Here is a 21,137-nt window from a genome sequence, read left to right on the forward strand (position 1 = left end):
ACAATCTTGCACTGCGGGAGAGTGTCTTTCAAAATTTGGTTCCGCCTATTTTGCCCCACCCCCACTACAATTTGATTAGTTATCTCTCTGAACCAATAATGTTTCCTTCTGCCTTCAGAACAAGTTTGTGTAAGTAGACTGATGCACTGTCCAGGATGTGTTCCTGTCTTGTGCCCAGTGCTTCTGGGCAGGCTCCAAACCCATGGAGAGAGAATAGTCTCAAAATATTTTACAAATGTGTAAATGTTAATCCACAAATTAAACACAAGTCTCAAATATGTTTCACTGTTCACAAATGAATACATCCCAATCTGTGCCTCACAGTCTGCAATTTGTACAAATACAGTTACATTCATAAATACATGTTTTTGTTTTTCATTGATATATCATACTTTTATGCGAAAATAAATACATTTGTTTACATTTACATTGCAAATAATTGTAAAGTCGAAGTCTGGAATTTAAGGATTTTTTGGGATTTTGAGACTTTCCTTTCGCATTTCACTCGATCCAAATACAAATGCAGCCTGATCCACAAATGTGGCCAGCAGGCGAACAAGCCACCGCTAGGTGGCACTGTTGTTTCCCCGGGTTTCAGGACTGACATGTTCCTGTCAGGGCCGCAGCAAAACAACCCCCTGTAGGCGGGACTACGACTCCATTGGCTGCCGCAGTAAATACAGACAGATAACTCTGGCTGCGGTTTGTCTAAATAAAAGTGATGACCAATGAGAAGCGCATATTCTGTTTAGGAGCCGTGGGGTACCCGCCCTCCGGCTGAGGGTGCCTGTCTGAAACAAATCAACCGTTTTAACAGTCCAATTGCAAAAATACGAAACACGTCGCGTCCCATATCAGTCCAATACGAAACACCGCTTTCAGTGTCCAAATACGGAATGATTTTAAAGTGTTTTATTTGACAACCCTATTTCCCCGAAATTAGGGAAGTTCCACTGGACTTTAACGTCGTTAAATTTAGGGCACCTTCAAGTGTTCCCCAGTGATCCCCATCCTAACGGTCTGTGATATGAAGCTGAATTCAGCGGCTTGGGGACTTTTTGTTCGAACTTCCACATTAAATATTGCGCAAATGCGTCTCCATTTAAGTTGTCCCCACACGTCCTAAAACAACAGTGCCACCCAGCGGTAGGTTGTTCGCCTGCTGGCCACATTTGTATTTGGATCGAGTGAAATGCGAAAGGAAAGTCTCAAAATCCAAAAACCCGCGAAAGGAAATTAACAAATGCAAGTCACGGAAAACTCGTGAGTGACTCGATTCACAAACGAAGATTCTACATTTTACAAATAAATTTTAAATTCGAGACTTCGACTTTACAAATATTTGCAATGTGAATGTAAACAAATGTATTTATTTTCGCATAAAAGTATGATATATCGATGAAAAACAAAAACATGTATTTATGAATGTAACTGTATTTGTACAAATTGCAGTCTGTGAGGACTTGGGGATGTGAATGAAACGGGTAGATAATGACTCTGATCAGTTTATTAATCTTATCATTTCTGGGAAGTATTATATTAAATGTAACTATTTCCGGCCGTCCCCTAACTCCGGCCACTGCCGTATATGGTAGCTATTTCCGCTCTCTCTCTTCGCCAATCGCATTGGGTAAAACAATAAAACGTAAGTTCAAGCCTTAGTAGGGCATTTAAACATCAGTCTTGCGTGAAATCACGTATCTAAACAATATTTAAGTATCTCTAACATTGTTGTAATTATTTGTGTGCGAAAAACTCCTGAAAAATGTTGATTTGAGTGAGTAAAATACTTCTTTTTATTTACAGTTAGCTAAGATTTCCAATATTGTGTCCGAAAATTGGGGTAATTACGCTATATTCATATATATATATATATATATATATATATATATATATATATATATATATATATATAGTATAACTATATATATTTACAGACTGTATTTCATCTGATGCTCTACATATTTTGCTTGCCTTTTTTTTATTATTTTATTGTTAAGACCTCCACTGGACCACCACAGAGCGGAAATGATGTGCGGTGGATCATTCTCAGTGCTAAACAGACACTGACAAATGGATCAGACACAGCAGTGCTGCTGGAGTTTGTGTGTGTGTGTGTTGGTACGATTGAGCAGAGAGCACATATGATTATATAATGCTTTTATATTTTTGACCGGATTGTTCAGTTTATCTTTAACGCATATGCGTGTGCACGCAGGAAATAAAACCGTGTCTTGCACTGATGACATCACTGGGGTTTTCCGGGTATGAGGGTTGTCAGGCGATTATTTTAAATTGCTTCGTGCTCCCTACATAGTGTACTTTGTAAGTTAGCAGATTTATTTCCTACATCTAATGGTGCACCTTACTGAGCATGTGGTTAATGTATGGAAGTATTGTTAAACTGAGGAACGCTGGAAGCCTCTAAATATTTTGTTATTTTTACATTTTAGATGCGTCGAAAGAGGTAGTGCACTAGGTAGGGAGCAGAATGTTTTTGAGACAGGCCCCAGTTTTCGGCTCAGAGGAAAAGTTGCAGTAGGCGACAAACACTCACTTGCTCTTTGCTGTGATACTTCATCGAGGCGAGAGAGAAAACAGAGCTCAAACCGAACCATGAAGGGAGGAAGCGAGTCGTATGAGAACGGGTGTTCTGTATAGCATCGCCGTTGTCAACGTGGACTTCACAACAAGTCAAAAGAAAGGAAACAAAAAATGTCAACAGCGCGGCCCCTCCCAAGCATGAAGCGGATCACCGAGGCGAGCTGCGCCGCGCTGCCGGGAAACAGTCACTCTGTCGAGGCCAGCAGACACCAGCTCGAGTCGCCCTACGAGGACGAGTTTACCGTGCCCGAAAACAAGGAGGCCGAGCTGAAGGGCGCCAAGCCGCGGGTCGAGCAAGTTTTCAAGGTGTCATTTACCATCATTGGCAACCTGGACCCCACCGAGGCTCACGGCAGTAAAACATCCAGACAAATCTGGGTCCAGCTAAAAGGAAAGAAGGAGGATGTTGCCAAAGCCAAGGTAACGTTACAGTACAACTGAACCCACTGAAGTAGAGCTTATTCAGCTTGCCTTACATCAGAACTGGCTTCTTATTCGAACTATCCATTCCACCTTAAATGGTACAGTAGTTTACACACTGGAGCCTGGCTGTAACACAGGGCTTAACCGACAGAAGTGTGGAAGGTTTGTCTAGCCATTTGGAAGGTGAGGTTGGCGTCTTGTTCGCCCGCTACTTACTCGAAGTGCCCGTTCCACCTTAAACGCCACACCATTTAGGTAGAACAGAAAATTCGAATAAAAAAAAAATCCGCGTCCTTTAAGTATCTTAAGAGGGCATTATGGTTTAATACAAAGTGTGCATTAGATGAATCTCGTTGGCTGAGGTAGCTAGTCGTCTTTTGTTTACTATGTATGTGCCTGAATTTATTAGGGTTAGACCTTCAGTCTGTTTGTATTTAAAAAACGACAACGGTACAGAAATTGTTGCTGTTAATTTTTTTGACAGTTAGCCAGAGTATAGCCTGGGTTATACAGACACTAGCGTTAGTACGTTTAGAAGTAACTCGGTGGTTTTTGTCATTGTTTGGCCATTATAATTGTTAACTGAAGCTAAATAATTGTACCAATATCAGGCTGAATATTTAAACTCCAAACCAAGAGCTGCTTAATTATCTTAGAGTAACTCCACTGGACGTGACTTTTCCCTCAGTGTCAAACAGCCCCTCTGAACTTTTCCCTTGTATCACCTCGAAGAAATAGTTTACTAAAAGTTGACTGACAGGACTTGGTCCTCCAGTTTGGTTTGTTTTAATTACCAACATGTTCCCGACACCCCATTGTTTACGGTGAAATGTAAAGAGGAAGACAGAAGAGCTGGTGTCAGTAAATGTGGAATATCCACCCATTGATAAGCACCACAATGGAAAGCCCAGAGTTTTGTTTAGTCACCATATAATAATCTCAGGACATGGACATTCCAACCGTAACTTGTATGGGTGTAACAGTTTACACATTTATCATTAGATCGTATAAAGTGCAGTGGTGCCTTTGATTCCATGGACATATTTTGAAAAACACATTTTTAGTGCCTTTCCACTTTTCTTTTGGTGTCGGGTACTTACTAACACACAAACTTAAATAAGACAAACAAAACAGAATTTTTGTGGGCTCATCTGTGTCATGCTAACTACACACTAGAATACTTTGGAAATTTCACCTTTAAAGAAAATGTTTTTAACCACAGAATTTACAAAGTTGGGTCTGGAAGGGTCACTATTTACATGAGCAATGACACGGTTGTTTTTATTGGAACGTCGAGACAAAAAATACACTGGACTGATATAAGACATCTATCCTGACCAACTTACACCAAACTGAAGTGCACCACAGCTCTGGCAAAACTCTTATTCTGACATTTGGAAATTTTTCTGAGACAGTGGAATGGCCTGAAAAGTTGTTTGGTGTAAGGTTCACATACGTCAGAAAACGTGAGATAAAATGAGCCATTCTGATATTGCTCACTTTATTATGTAATATGCCCCCTCATCTGAGTATTTCCAATCACAGGATCACACCCAGTTTTGTCTATTTATTTATTTTTTTAATTATGATAAATGAGAGAATCATGAGAAAACAAGAGCAGAGTAATATAAATACCTGAGTGAAATCAAAGGCTTTTTTGCATCACTTTTTGCTGATGTGTGCTCAAGGAGTTCATGAGCTGTGGTTGTTTATAATTTTAAGAAGCAGATGCTGAAACCGACTGTTTTGAACCTTGTTTAGACAGGGTGAGGTAGGTGCTGTGATGATTGATCCTTGTGGTGTTTTGAACAAATCAGGTTAGATACATTAAAACCAGAGGGAAGTGTGTTATCTGATTTAAATTGTTTATAATGTCTCGTTTTAATATATACTTTTACATTTATAGCATCTAACAGATTGTCTTGAAATCTTACCCAAGGAATCTTAAAGTTTTAGCAGGAGATGCCTACCCCCGTGGGGAATTGAACCCTAACTGCCTTAGTGAAGTCTGAGTGGTTGGTCACTACATTAAAACATCTGTAAAGCATCACTGTATATGCTTCTCAAGAACATTTTACAGTAACAAGCATGGGTGTAACAATTCTCGTTATTTAATAAGATATAATGAAGTGTAGACAGGGTTCAGTACATATCTCAGTCCATCAAAACTATAAAGAGCCTTAAAAACGCCTTATATTAATATTGTTGTTCCAGTCTGTATGAGGTTAATGTTGGTAGAAATAATGGAACTCACAAACTAGTTCAGTCTCAAACCATAGCAAGTACTTAGACATAGACACGCTTATGTGGCTTCTCGTACTTTATGATGTACTGTTGTAAGAAATGTATTCACTAATTGTTTACAACCCTTTATCCAGTACCGGCTCACAGTGGATTTGTTAAAATGTGTTTGTCTGGATTTAATAAATTTTTCTATATGTCACAATAAAGAAGTTGCTTAAAATATGCCGTACATTAATAAGATTTTCTTATTTTCAGTTTAGAGTACGCAACGTTGGACATGTACAATTATTTTAAAACATATCATGTGCCTATAATTTAGTCATTGTCCAATAACTAGCAAGGATGTAGTAAAATTCATTATGCAGATCAATGTGGCACACAGTTTGATACACTTTAATTAATCAAATTTAAGGAGTTGCTTTCGTTGATTTACTGTTTCTTTTGTCAGTTTAGATCATACAGCATTTTATGAGTACAACATGTGAACAAATATTGTGCTTTTGTCCACAAGCTAACACTAATTACGATATAACAAGATGCTGAAGATGATACAACAATATGATACAATACCATACTGTCACTATGTATCCGAACCTCCTATTTCTGAAGTGCTAACTTCTAAAAAATATTAATAATATATAATTCATATAACCCTCCTATATTCTTTGGGGCTAGATTGACCCTGTTCAAAATTTGACATCTAAATAAATAATTGACATTTTAATTTGTTTCATATTTAACTACATACCCAGATTGAATGCGAAAACTGGGTAAACATAAAACAGCAATCGTGTGTCCCATGTCCTGTACTAATTGTTGTTCTTTGCAATTAGATTGACACCAGGCTGTTTGATATTTTTAAAACATATTAGAAACATCAACATCTTTAATTACCACACCTTTGTTTTGCTTCTTGTTATTAATGTAGATGTCACTGTAGCATGCAATTGTATAATATTCTAAGTATTTGTCTCTGATTTACTGCCCTGACTTTGTTTGTTATTACCAATGGAAGCAAATTAAGATAACCATATTGTTAAAACTTTATGGTGTGGTTGAAAAGTAATTTTGGACACTTTCTTTTGATCCCATCATAAAGTTTTAGCACAGTGTAAAGATTAGCTGTAATTTTCAAGTTATGTACAAAAAAGGGGGGCATGTAGTGATTTGTTCTGACAGTAACAATTAATTGTATTTTTGTGTCCATAATAATAACTGGGCAAAATCATGTCCTGTGTAATCATTTCCTAACATGAGTATTCACAGATCTTCATTACATGTCAGCAAATCTTCAGGAACAGAAATTATTAGATTACTCACACTTGACCCGGTGAAAAAGGTAAAGATATTTTTTGACTAGACTGCGATGGTTTCTGTCCCTCATTAGCATATTCTTCCAGTCACCTGTTCAGGAATCATACGCAAATTCAGCATTCCCCAGGACCTGTGATTCTGGAATTTTCTGATTTTGGATTTTAGTAGTCTTGTGTCACACCTGCTTGGAGTAGTGACACGTCACATATCCCTTGATGACCTTGAGCTTCTCACATCCTCTGTCTCTGCTCAGTCAGAGTGGGGACCCCCCAGTGTGCTTCATTTTCAGTTTCCACTGCCTTTTAAGAGTTGTGAGTTTCAGCCTGTTGTCTTTACCAGTAATCTGTGCCCGTAATATACGGTAAGCTGACTTCTTATTCAACATTCAAAGACAGCAGAAGGCAAAAAAAAGTTCAAGCATTTTCAGCTGCTATGGTCTACCCCAGGGGGTTCCTGTATCAAGATGACACTTGCATTTGTTGCAGAGAAAGAGAAGTCATTCCATCGCAGAACCACATACTTGCTCTCTGAGTCAGCTGTTAAGAAGTATGCTCACATATGCTAAGTGGTAGTGTTTATAGCTGAGCAAACGCAAAAGCATGCAATGATGTTCCTCAGCATAAGCGTCTGATTTTCCGTAATATGACATGACATGATGTGGTTGTAAGCCTTTCACATTCATCAGATACATTTAAGTCTCACCAGGTTTGGTGTACGTCCTAGTGGTAGCAAAATATTTTTTCACAGTTATTGAAGCTGCTGTGTGTGATATGAACATGATGAGCCTTAGGGACTTTCAAAATACACTTTGCAATGTTTAAAAAGGGTTTGTAGTGGCACTGTTTAAACACAACGTTATAAAATATATTTATTCTTTATTCAGTATTTTAATTCCTTGATAATCCATTTAACCAGACTTAAGCATACTTTCCTTACTGTGCTAATATCCAGTCTGCTCAGAAGAACAATTATAAATATCACCGTATTGCCCAAATATACAGATAGGTGGGTTTGTTTTAGTGTTTTCCATTTCCATGTGTCTGCGATTATGTAATAGCTTTATTCTCTTTATTATTGGGAATATGCTGGTGGAATATTTTGCTTACACGTGTTCTGGATCTACAACTGGGTCTAAACTATTTCTCTAGTATTTAAGGCCTTTTATAACATCAATATCAAAAATACAGAAGTTCTTGTATTTTGTGCTTTTGGAGTTTTTTAGGGTGCTTTTACACATGGTTTGTTTGATCCAGACTTTCTGATTTTACAGTTTGGTCTGATCCAAAATAGCATATGTGCCTCTGACCACAGTCCGGACCAAAGGGCCAAAATTTCGTCCAACCAAAAGAGCTGGTCTCACTCCAGATCAGCCAGTGCACTCATTTACAGTGGAGCTAATAAATGGGAATAAGGAGTAGGCAGTGTATGTGTTTGTGTCTTGCATAATATCTATCTTGAGCGGAGCCAGAACGTAGTAGTAGTAAACAGTGCAAATGAATCTGTTCATTCAGACACACAGTCCTGAACAAACCCATCAGTATTAAGTATGGAGAATTGAAACCACAAAGGTGATGACAACAGTCAAATAACCAAATGTAAAAAATTTAACACAACACAAACCTTGGATTGGACCTTGATTCAGACTGTCAAGTGTGGGAAAAAAAACTTTGCTCAAATTGCTCCATTGCTTCATTTATTCACATTCTTGCAGTTCTGAATGGGCAACATTTTGGACCAATTAACGACAATTCAGTTGCATTACTATTTAAATATATTTTGAATATAGCATTAGTAAATGTTTATATAATGTATATATTTAAAATATTGTGGTTGTGCTTTCTACAGGAGTATGTTAAGGGTCTGTGTGACCCAGAGCTGCAGATAGAGGAGAGATATCCATTGGACATGCACTGCATCTTTGCAGGTGCTCGCGGCTTCTTTCTGGACCAGTTGCTACGGGACACCAGCGCTGAGGTCCAGGTGCAGGAGCCGGGAATGCTGAAGTTGATGGGGGGCACTGAAGCTGTTGTGATGGCGCAGAGTCGTATTCAGCAGTTTGTTACGCTGTTCAAAGAGAAACGCATCTTGCCCCCAGACAGAGAGCCCTTGGTCAAGCGCATCTTTAAGAATTTTGTGGAGGAGCAGGCGGACAAGTACACAATGGAGCTGCTACTTCTGCCCAGTGCCTTGAAGGAGGAGCTTCTGGGTCTAGCGCAAAGCCCCACACTGACTGGAGTCGGTGTAGACGTGGATCAGGATCGCTCTCAGACCAGCACCCCTGTTACTGAACTCTCTAACCGAATCCTGGGCACTTGTTTTGACGACAGAATCTCCAGGCCCACTCCAACACCCGACACAGTGGTGCTGAATGGGCGGCCCACCCACAAGCGGCGCTCATCAGAGAGTGAGCAGAGGGACACCAAGAGGCAGTACTCACTGGAGAGGAGGGACGAGGAGCAGGAGAGGGAGAAGCTGCGAGACACTAGCCAGACACGGACCAAAACACCTGCCAAGGCTACTCTTGTTCAGGATTCGTCAGAGTTTTCGGACGAGGGTGAGGCTGTGAGCCCAGAGACCAACCTGCGCTGCCTAGTGAACTTTTTCAGGACCATGGGTTACCAGCAGGAGGTGGTGGAGCGGGTGGTCAGGGAGACAGGACAGACAGAGGACACTTTCCTTCTGCTGGAGTGCATCGATAAGGAGAGCAAGAAGAGCCAAGGTACACAAGGAGGACAGCACATATCGTCCTCCAAAGCTGACCATCCTCCCTCTACCAATACAAGTTCTGTCTGCACCTCCACATTCACATACACCCGACCAAAAGAGAAGGAGCGGGTGCAGGGTCGGGCTTTAGCAGAGATCAAGGAGAATATCAGAGCACCCAGCAGTAATGGCTTCAGCCAAAAGAGGCTTCCTGGTATCATAGTGCTGGATGACGACGAAGACGTTATAGAGATGGGGAGAAAGTCGAGAACAGTGGGGCCACTAGACCTCAGGTCGGACGCCAGGTTTGATTACCTGTCACGAGGAGGCTCTCAGACTGTGGTGCCCCTTCGAAAGGAGGCAGTGACCATGCTCCGCAGTTCCTCACAACCTCCAGCTACAGAAACGCGTCCAGGCTGCTCCTATCAAACTATCTCAGGAAGGGTACCACTGCCCCGCTCAGAGCCACAAGTACTGCCCAAGGCCATGCCCCTGACAGGGGTGAGCCGCTTCCAGCAGTCCTTACGGACCCCTTATCATTTGAACCTGCAGAACGAACCTGGACGCTCTGACCTCCGGCATATCATCATAGATGGCAGCAACGTAGCCATGGCGTAAGTTATTATATATGGATGAATAATTTTTTTCTGTGTGTTTGTGTATGTATGCCTGACTAAATTACTACATAGAGTTGCTAAAAATCACATGTGTGTGAAGGCTATTTGACCAATGACAACATATCTACCTGCCATTGACATTTCTTTGATTTCAGAGATGAGCGTACACATCTAGTGCTAGATAACATTAACTAAAACTGTTTAATTTGTACCTGATGATACTGTAATAAGGCCTTTTTATTGGCTCTGCTGGACTCTATTCTGCTCCACAATTTCACATAATATAAACCACATGTAAAAATGACTACAATAAAACCAAAAAACATAGTGTAGTTGGTATCAGGACAGCATGAAATATTGCATTAAACATAATAGATGTCACATTCAATGTTACTTTATTTTTCACAATACTTGTTACTGTACTATATTTTATTCAGTGGTATTATAACAAAGTGGAGCGATTGGTAACGACAGCAACATAATCGCTAAGTGGTAGGCCATGTAAAGTGACAGTGCAGAGTAGGCGTATGCTGGGGTGTTAAGTGTGCAGAGGTGAAAGGAAGTCTTAATGCTTCAGCATATCAAGAGAATTTGAACAATTTCATGCTCCCAACTTTGTGGGGACAGTTTAGGGATGGCCTCTTCCTGTTCCAACATGACTGTGCACCAGTGCACAAAGCAAGGTAAATTTAAGACCTGGATGATTGAGTTTGGTGTTGAAGAACTTGACTGACCTATGCAAAGTCCTGACTTCAACCCTTTAAGAACACCTTTAAGATTAATTGGAGCGGACACTGTGAGCCAAGCTTTCTCGTCCAACATCAGCAGGCACATGCACAGATAGATCCCTAGTGGTGCTCAAGCATATGCCCTTTTGCCGAAGCCCAAGGTTTTTCTTCATTCATCAGTATTTAAAAATAAAAATTACACTATCTGACAGGCATTTATTTGGGCATTCTGCTCCTCATCCGCAGCATGCACAAACAAAACAAAAAAAATCCTACTGTTTTTTTTTTTTTTTTTTTTTTTTTTTTTTTTTGCTTGAGCACCTGCTGTCTGTCTGTGCACATGCCTGAACATCAGTGTCTGACCTCACAAATGCGCTTCTGGAAGAATGGTCAACAAGTCCCATAAACAGAAGAGTTGAAGCTGTTATAGCTGTAAGGGGTGGACTGACATCATATTAAACTCTAGGGATTAAGAATGGGATATCACTCAAGTTCATATGCATGCAAAGGCAGACGAGCGAATACTTTTGGCAATATATTGCACATATATGTAAACTGCCAGGCCATGAACAAGTCACACACTATAACACTCTTATCAATATTGTCCATTTCATTAACTCTATTGACTACATCCAGCTAACTGTGTCCTGTCTGCAATGTCCAGTGACCACTGCTGTAGGACTAGAGGATGAATCACACACTGTGTAGCAAGAGATGAGGTACTGTCTCTGACTTTGTAACTCTGACAGTGTGTCTCCCTGTGGGAGTCCTGATCATTGAATAATAGAGCAACAAGTGAACTACAGTTTGTAATTTTAGAATTACCAGTGGAGCTGACAACATGGAAAATGAATGTAGAATATCAGTGTGTAACAAACTGTATGAATGGACAAATATAATAAACTGCATCGCTATATATATATATATATATATATATATATATAGCAAATAGGGTAAGTAGTTGCATGTAGCATTATTCCTTGTTGCAAGGAGAACTGTATTTGATAGATTGAATCTCATTAGTTTGTGTCTTCTGCCAATGCTCTTCAGTTTGTAATCAGTTCAGTAATAATAATTTCTGTTTTGCTTGTCGGAGATACTTCAGACCTCAGGTTTTCCCAACATAGCAGTAGTGTAAATCTTTATTGTTTTCCATTGTTGTATTATATTTTTTTTGGCATTTATAAGAAAGTAAATTATGCTATATAAAACCGGTATATCTTGTAGGGCTTCTAGGTTTTACACCATTAATAAACAATGCATCCATCCATTTAGTTTAACTTGTAAGTTAATTGGTCAAAATAATTCCCCAAATATATTCAAATGCAAATATGAATGTATGAAAGTAATATTTGTACACACATGTCTGTTTTGCTTGTAGCCTCTAGGCATTTTTTAAAAGATGTTATCATCATGCCAATATTATTAAATGCCATTAAAATATTTGTATTATTGTGCAATTTAAGATTTTATAATGAATTGAATAGAGAATTATGTTGGGACTGGATTTTTGAGTGAGAAATTAATGTGCCTACTTATATGTTTATATCAGCAGAATACACTTTATCTAGTCTTGGAAACAAAGTGAATAATAGAGTGATGACTGCTTTGGTTCCATGGTTTGGTATGTGTTTAAATGTGAGAGAGTTTTAAAGGTTAAGAAGTCACTTCCAGTAAGTTGTGTGTGCATATTTTTTTTTAAACCCAGGTGTGTGTCTGTGTGTGTTTGTTAGATAAGGTGCAAACTGTGTGGGTCGACTTTGGTTGTGGGGAGTCAGCCCACTCATCTTTTGTGCTTCCTCTTTGCAGATCGTTGCAAATCTTTTTCAACTCTCTCCCCCTCAAATGCTTCTCTTCAGCAATTCACTGCTCTTGGTGGTTTCTTTCAGGGCTCTTGTAGTTTTGAGAACTGTGAGTGTGGACACCAAGGTGTGATTAAAGCTTTAGGAGTAGGAAGATGATTGACAGTGGGAAAGATTTGAATAGTAGTAAAGTTTAACATGTGCGGTAATTCAGCAGTTGTACTAGTGGGAGGTAAAAAAAAAAAGAAAAACATTATTTGACATTCATCCACCCCCAAAATGTGTAGAGAGACCAAGACAGAAGAGTAAAACAGCTATGAGCCACTCTGAAGTTCAGAAATAATCTGCCTAATGGGCAGAAATAAAGTGACGTTTGTGAGTGAGCAAAAATATAAATAATTATTTAAATTGGGCATCTACCGATTCTATTAACATACTATTGGATGGAACTCAGTTGGTTATTTAGTAAAGTTTTGGGTTGTAATTTATTTAAATTTGGTGTTACATTCTGTCTTCCTGTAAAGGACTGAAGATACCAACAAAGATTTTTTTTTTGTTTGTTCGTTTGTTTTATTTAGTTTAAGCGAATTAGATGCGATCATTGGCACATGATAGATGTGTTTTTTATGACATGTATACACTGATCATTCATATCATTAAATCCCCCTGCCTAAAAGAGCTCTGACTTGTTAAGTAATGGACCACACACAAAGATGTTCTGTCATATCTGGCACCAAGATATTAGAGGCAGGTCCTACAAATCCTATAAATCTTATGAGAACTGCAACTTACAGGGCTGGAAATTATAAAGTGGTTCTCATTTTATTATATCAATTATTCTTAAATTCACACTGTCAATTTCCAGAGCAGTTTTGAGCATCCAGTTAACCATTCTACCAAAAATATCTAGTAATATCTAGTAAGGAAGAAGGAACAATTTTCCTACAGTGTATGCTGTGATTCAAACAGGTGATCATTTGTGGCCATAGCAGCAGTAACTGATTCTTGGTCAGTGTTCAGAATAGCAACACTTCATTATGTTGTGGATGAAGGTGACGATACATTTATCCATGGTGATGTCTGTATCAGCATTTATTAATCTTAAAATATGATGCCACTTTCTAACCCAAGTGTGATATTTAACAGTCTCAGTGGCAAAACTGTGACTTTGTGGGGTTTAGTCTATTATTTTCATTTTTCATTCTTATTATTACTATTATTTATTTTTGTAAAAGGAGTTAGTATAAGTGAGCGACATGGTGGCGCAGCAGGTATTGTCGCAGTTACACAGCTCCAGGGACCTGGAGGTTGTGGGTTCGATTCCTGCTCCGGGTGATTGTCTATGAGGAGTTGGTGTGTTCTCCCCGTGTCCACATGGGTTTCCTCTGGGTGCTCCGGTTTCCTCCCACAGTCCAAAACACACATTGGTAGGTGGATTGGCGACTAAAAAGTGTCCGTGTGTGTGTGTTGCCCTGTGAAGGACTGGCACCCCTCTCCAGGGTGTATTCCTGCTTTGTGCCCAATGATTCCAGGTAGGCTCTGGACCCACCGTGACCCTGAAATGGATAAGCGGTTATAAACAGAGGACAGGTTCAACTGGACTTGATATTTTGATCTGTGTAGCTTCACAGGTTAATGAATTCCATTATGTTGTGTTCACAGAGTATTAGAATTAGTTTAATTTCACAGGCAAAGGCAAAGCTTGTAGTTATTAGCACGTGTCTGTTGGGATTGTGATTGTTTTTGTATAGCCGCTTTATCTTGCAGCACTACTTAATGTGAAATGGATGGTGTGAAGGTCCTGTATGCGATGCATTATTAAACTTGTAGTTAACTGTTGATTTTACAGCAATGCACACTCATGCTCACTCTCTCTCTCTCTCTCTCACTCACTCACACACACACACACACACACACAAAAACATTAAAACTTCAATCATCTGCCTCTATGTAACACCCTGGAATGATCAATACTTGAATGGATTTGACTCCACAAAATGTAGTTTAATTTTTTTTATTCCATAATTTGGCATTAGCTATTGTCACAACAGTTTATTGCTGTTAAATGGAAATAGGTTCAAATAAAAGCCAGTATGTATGTATATATATATATATATATATATATATATATATATATATATACATACATACATACTGGCTTTTATTTGAACCTATTTCCAAATACTAGTTACTTTGACATGGTAGTTGACCTGCATGAAATTCCTGTGAAATAACAGGAAAGGCTCATTTAAACAATGACATTTGGTAAATGTGGAATGTTTTTGTGGCCCTTTGGTTTTTGCAGAGTTGGGTTTCCAGATTTCACCTGTGTATTTTGTGTATCTATGTCAATTGCCATACCATACCATGCCTTTGAGTTGCTGGGTCCTAGGCTTCTGCTGCAGCTACTAAAAAGTATTGTGACACCACCTCCTCTCGCTCTTCAGGAGAAAATGCACATTATTTAATCATTCTGTAACAATGAACTTGATGTGTTCATACGGTCGTTGGTCATGCAGCGTCTGGTTTCACTGTTGTGACGTGATATGAGACTGTGTTGAAATATTCGTTTATTATGATCATTTTGATTTCGACACACTGTAGTTTCAGTATTCTGGTTTCTTGTCATGACTCTTGCTTAATCTTTAAAGTGTGAAGATAACCAGGTCAGGAGTGCATGTGGTACTGGTACTGATACACATAGCTAAAACTACGAGGGGTTTTCAGAGTTTATTTTTCTGTCAGATGAAGATGTGAGAAATGAATGGGATTTTTTGCATATTTAACAATTTATATTTCCAGATTGACTGGGTTATTTTACTATCTACGTCAGCTGTGGTAGATTTAGTAACACTTCCTGTTGAAAATCACTTTCTCTTGTACAGGGAAGTTCCCTCTAAAATGTGTGTGAGGTCTTTGTGCCTTGATAAAACCCAGGTGTTTGTATCTTTGCGCTTCTGCTTTGTGTGGACAATGATGTAAAGTACTTCTTGGAGATTTTATCTCAGACCTTTTCATGACTGTGATTCAGATGAGGGGAACTTTAAACTTGCGTGTAGAATTTTAAAGAGGCATACGCTGTAGCATGTACTGTGGAAATTGCAAACACGTCCCTTTGGACACTTTATTTCAAATGACCCTTACTATTAATGTTGTTATACTTTTTTTTAAACCATTCAGTAACTCCCACGTTCATTAGTCATATGTTTGCCCCTTGCCTTCCAGTCATGGACTTCACCGGTTCTTTTCCTGTCGTGGGATTGCTATTGCTGTGGATGCTTTCTGGCGGAGGGGTCATCGAGAAATCACAGTATTTGTTCCTCAGTGGAGGCAGAAGAAAGACCCTAATATCACTGGTAAACAGCTAATACATTCCTTCACTTCACGTATGTCATTCTGAGGTAGTTTTGGTGTGTACAATTGTACTTTTAAATGAACAGCTTTGTCTGGAGTAATTTGTTCCTTCACTGTGTACTTGTCTGGCTTGTAAATCGTAAAAGTGTTGCTTTTTCCACTCAGAACAACACTTCCTTAATCAGCTAGAAGACTTGAGATTGCTTTCCTTCACTCCCTCCAGAGAGGTCTGTGGACAAAGGATCTCTTCTCACGATGACAGGTATGAGCTCTCGCCACAGAAGGAACCTTTTCTGACTTGACCCATAAAACTTGAAGTATCATGTACAAAAAGGCACCCTCCTCCAAGCTAAATTTACTCTAAAATATCTAAGATGGTAACCTCAATATTGTTAATTTGGACAGTTACACCCTTCAGCAGCTGTACAAATGTGGCTTTTCCTTTTTTTTCTAACAGGTTTTTTCTCCATCTGGCTGAGAAGACAGGAGGCATTATTGTTACCAATGACAATCTGAGGGATTTCCTTAACCAGTCTGAAGCTTGGAGGACTATCATTCAGGAGAGGTAAATATACGTTTATATCAGTTTATTATTACTGAGGGTCATATATTTTGTGTTATTGCAAAATCCTAACAACTACATTATAATTCACAATGATGTCTCTGACTTTTGCCTAATTGATTGCCTAACTGTGCTATTTCAGCTAGAGTTAACTGTAACTGATTTTTTTCCCCTCTCAGACTCCTGCAGTTCACCTTTGTTGGGGATCACTTCATGATTCCAGATGATCCTCTGGGAAAGCATGGACCTCCCTTGGAGCAGTTCCTACGCAAAGATAGCCAGTGAGTTCTTCCAAAGCAGCCGACCCTTGACTGGTTTCAGTTTATGTTGGATATCCATTCTGAAGATTTCACCCAGCATGACTATTTTGGTTTGGAAAAAAAATAGGGATTTTACTGTTTAATGTAATCATTTAGTGATGATAACAGCAAATCACACAAATATAATGTAGAAAAAAATAATTCTCAGTTTTGCTTCATGTTCAAATTTGCTTAACATTCATCCAGTGCTTTTATAAATAAAATTTTCTGAGATGTTTTTATTGTTTAAAAACATTCAGCTGTTCCCACGTTTTGGTGTTGATGAAGTAAAACTGTGCAATTGTAAAAGTATATTTATAAATATTCAAAATCTAATTAAAAAATGTGTGGGGTTTTTTTTTTTTTTTTTTTTTTTTTTTGTGTTTTGGTTTTTTTTTTTTTTTTTTCAATATGTGAATAATATTGTCCTTTCTTTTATTCATATTTAGACGGAGTCCTGCTGCAGACCTGAAAGTTACACCTTTGGGATACGCTCAGACTCTGCAAACAGTATCACACACCACCTTCCCCTCCCAGTCCAGACAGCCTTCTCATTGGCCACATTCTGGCCCCCCTGATTGGCACCCACCTCGGCCATCCTCTTCTCCACCCCCTTCTCAACGGTCGCACTCAGAGACCACAGAGCTGAAGCAGAGGTTGTATGACATCTTTCCTGACCAAAAGCATCGCATTGACCGCATCCTCAGTGATAACCCGTACATGAGAGACCTGAACGCACTGTCTGGCCTGCTCCTGGGCTGAGCACTACATTTCTCTTTGAACAGAATTAAAAAGCCTATGAATGTTGAAAACTATACAGTCCACTTTTGGTGTAAATATTTATTTAGTCCTGTTAATTTATCTGAGAAAAATCTTTGTTCTAAAAGGTGTTCCCACCAAACTGCTGTGTATAAACTGGCTTTGCTACAATGATTGCTTAAAAGACAATTTCTTCCCCCCACACACGCTTTTTTTTTCAGTATGATGCTGATTTAGCATGGTTGCTGGTTTAAATAACAGTATCAACATTGAGTATGAAAATTGACTTTTTGAGTCAAATGACAAATTCTTTTTTTCATAAAATGTACAATAGACATAAATTTCTGTAATTTAAAATACCCCCACTGAAGTGCCCTAGGAATCTGTTTGGAACATGAAACTGGTCACTTGATCTTCTACTTGTACTGCACAGTTCTTCTGGGGTAATGAAGGAGCTGTCTGGAGACCCCCCCACACCCACCCAAATGACTAAGATTCTTTGTAGCAGTGCGTTATGAAAGTCTTGACAATTTCACAGAACCATTACTCAATTTTTGGTATTCCCGTTTCCTTTTCTCGATTGTGTAACTCGAGCAGTGATTTCAAATGTGAAATTCGCCTGGCCTAAATTTGGACTGCTACTGCTTAGTTGGCCAGCAGAGGGCTGTGTGAAATTGGAAATTCCTGACCAGATTTGCCACAATATCTGTACTGATATCCAAGAACAGAACCTAATGTACAGTTGTATAAAGGACTCTGACTTATTTGGAACTCTTTCCATATGTTGCCACTACAATGGAAATATTGCACAACCTGCCGGTGTCTTTGTTCCTTGTTAACCTCTTTTGCTGTATTGACTTTGGTGCAGGAGTGGGTCTTTCTTTGTGAATTTCAATGATTTGGGAACTTTGTTGGAAGTCGAGGTGGGGACTACCCATACAAGCAGTAGATTATCCAAGCAAGCTGTGGGCATCTCACAGTGTTGCTACAGGAAACTGTGCTTGTTTTCATTTTCTGAATGGCAGTATTATTAAAGGCCATTCATGTGTTTACTGGATAGAAACATTTAATTTTCCCCTGTCGTAAGGTTATCCTTGCTGTATTTAAATAACATCTCCAAATGTTGATTTTACAGGAAAAGCTAAAAATATTCTTTATTTTTATTGCTAATGGACATAGAGGATTTCTATGGTGTCAAAATAGTTCTGAGAACCAAAAAACAGAATCCATAACCAATAAATGACATTTTGTAATTGAGAAAATAATTAATATTGAGAGTTATAAAAACAGGTTTGTAAACAGAATATTTCCGCATATAATCGTCTATTTTGAGTTTAATATTCTTGAAGAATCCGTTTTCGCGTTCATTGTGCATTTTTTCAGTTCTCTCATTCTCACTGTCGCCCCCAGAAGTTTCTTGCTTTTGGACAGTAAAGTAATCTAGACAGTAATTGGCTGCTGAAGCAACACTGAGAAAAGGTGGAACAAATGCCAAAACAGATTCTTCAAGAACATTAAACTCAAAATAGACTATTATATGCGGAAATATTCTGTTTACAAACCTGTTTTTATAACTCTAAATATTAATGGCAGTTTTCTCAATTACAAAATGTCATTTATTGGTTTTGGATTCTGTTTTTTGGTTCTCAGAACTTTAGAACCTCTTTTGACGCCATGCATTTCTATCTGTACCTCATTTATAAAGTGTTCACAATGTAAAGAGCAGTTAATATGTTCAAGAATGAAATTGAGGGTAAAAATTTAAATATGTGGTTTTCTTTGGACAGTGACTATATGTAGCTAAAGTACACACTGTAGTGTTGGTAACAAGTTGACCATGGTTATGTTACATACTCACTGGCTACAGGTTGTGCTCCAAATCAAGTTGAAAGTTTTTGCATATTTTGAAGTAAAGCAGGTCCATGGTGTAAGGTGTCTTATGTTTTATTCATTCTAAGTTCAGTAAGTTTTAATTCCACTCCTGGGAATGTCATCTACTGTAAGATTCCTTTTTTTTTCCTTCCCTGCTCTGACACTCAGCTGAGGAAGGGTCTAATTATCTTGAGTTGAATCAAGTGTGCTAGAGCTGGGAAAATGTAACAAACCTTTATGAGCACCTCAAAGGCTCTTACTGAATGTACACTCAATGTCCAAAAGTCCATGTCGGTGTCCAGACAGGCACCCATTTTTAATTAGTGAATAGGAATGAGTTGGAATAGTATTTGAAATCTAGAACTAATCATCCCAACAGCAGTGCCTGACCTCACTAATTCCCTTGTGCTGAAGGCAAGCAAACTCTCACATTAGTGTTCTAATATTCTGTACCTCTGCCTGTCTAGCTTTTTGTTATCGATCTATCTATCTACCAACCATCCATCCATCCAAAATGGCTACTGAATCGGAAAATTCTCCAAACATTTCTCCAAAACAAAATGTGAAAAATAAAACTGAATGGAATAATGTGCAAATAATTAAAATCCTATATTTATTGGAAAACAATACAAAGACAGCACTTTAAATTTTTAAATGGTACATTGCTTTTGAGGGATATGTTTGCCTGTTTTCTATTTGATGTCTGCAACACATTCCAAAAAACTGGGCATCGCAACAAAAGACTGGTAAATTTGTGTAATGTTCAAAAAAAAAAATAGATCAGTGACATGAATGTGTTAAGAAAGAGCATCTCCGAGAGCTTTTGCAGAAGTAAAATGCGAAAGACTGTGTGGGCACATAGTGCACAATTAAAGAATCACATTTCTCAGCATTAAATAGTAAAAAGCAAAAAATGTGGATTTTACTCATCTACAGTACATATTGTTAACAGATCCAGAGCATGTGGAGAAATCTCTAAATACAAAGGACAAAGCCAAAACCAATATTGGCTGGCTGTGGACCTCAGGCCTTATGGTGGTACTGAATTAAAAAAAAAACTGGTGTGGAAATCACTGCATGGGCTGAGAAATATTTTGGAAACTCAATGTCTGTGAACATAATTTCACTGCCTCCACAAATGCAAGTTAAATCATGCAATAAGAAACGCTATATAAACAGGATCCTCCGGGCCTGAGCTGAAGTGGAAATGTGTCCTGTGGCCTGAAACATCTAAATTTGAAATTCTTTCGAATTATGGATGCTGCACCCTTTGGGCTAAAGAGAAGGGACATGCAGCTTGTCATAAACATGCCATTCAAAAGCCAGCATTCATGATGGTATGGGGGTGCATTAGTGTGTGGTCATTTTTTATTTTAATAATTCAATTCAAGAAGTGAAACTCATATAGATTCATTATAAACAGAGTGATCTATTTTAAGTGTTTATTTTAATGTTGATGATTATGGCTTAAAGCCAATGAAATCCCAAAAGTCATTAGCAGCAAGAAAATTTGAATAATCAACACAAAACACCAGCAAAGGTTCCCTAAGCATTAATGGTAAAAAGCCTTAGTCTGGTTCAGTAGGCTACACAATCACAGGGGAATACTGTTGACTAGACAGATCCAAGCTGTATCCAAGCATATTAATGGTAAGTTGAGTGGAAGGAAAAAGTGGTAGAACAAGGTGCACAAGCAACAGGGGAACCACAGCCTTGAAAGGAGTGTCAAGAAAAGGCCATTCAAAAATTTAGAGGAGATTCACAAGGAGTGGACTGCTGCTGGAGTCAGTGCCTCTAGAGCCACCACACAAAGACGTGTCCAGGACATGGGCTACAACTGTCGCATTCCTTTTGTC

At 38.7% G+C, this 21,137-nt stretch overlaps 1 protein-coding gene across 5 annotated transcripts; it reads left to right on the forward strand.

Moving 5' to 3' along the window:
* The first annotated feature begins 1,626 nt into the window (after nt 1-1,626).
* n4bp1 (nedd4 binding protein 1) lies at nt 1,627-19,373 on the forward strand. Of its 5 annotated transcripts, none has more exons than XM_066685319.1 (7): nt 1,627-1,645; nt 8,431-9,902; nt 15,661-15,791; nt 15,955-16,051; nt 16,247-16,354; nt 16,531-16,632; nt 17,100-19,373. In XM_066685319.1, the coding sequence occupies exons 2-7, from the start codon at nt 8,491-8,493 to the stop codon at nt 17,410-17,412; spliced, it is 2,163 nt and encodes a 720-aa protein (XP_066541416.1). In that variant the 5' UTR covers nt 1,627-1,645; nt 8,431-8,490; the 3' UTR covers nt 17,413-19,373. The 5 variants fall into 5 exon arrangements, 4 of the variants coding, with proteins under 4 accessions (XP_066541416.1, XP_066541415.1, XP_066541413.1 ...); XM_066685318.1 differs by lacking the exon at nt 1,627-1,645 and adding an exon at nt 1,664-1,777; XM_066685316.1 differs by lacking the exon at nt 1,627-1,645 and adding an exon at nt 2,138-3,024.
* Nucleotides 19,374-21,137: the final 1,764 nt, after the last annotated feature.

This window comes from Hoplias malabaricus, chromosome 11 (genome assembly GCF_029633855.1).
Source record: "Hoplias malabaricus isolate fHopMal1 chromosome 11, fHopMal1.hap1, whole genome shotgun sequence".
Classification (NCBI taxonomy): domain Eukaryota; kingdom Metazoa; phylum Chordata; class Actinopteri; order Characiformes; family Erythrinidae; genus Hoplias; species Hoplias malabaricus.

What these genes read in the sequence shown, in the direction of transcription:
- n4bp1 (XM_066685316.1), top strand. Translation starts at nt 2,716, where the DNA reads ATGTCAACAGCGCGGCCCCTCCCAAGCATGAAGCGGATCACCGAGGCG. An exon ending in AGGATGTTGCCAAAGCCAAG is followed by an intron (nt 3,025 to 8,430) that starts GTAACGTTACAG and finishes TGCTTTCTACAG; the next exon opens with GAGTATGTTAAGGGTCTGTG. An exon ending in AGGACTATCATTCAGGAGAG is followed by an intron (nt 16,355 to 16,530) that starts GTAAATATACGT and finishes TTCCCCTCTCAG; the next exon opens with ACTCCTGCAGTTCACCTTTG.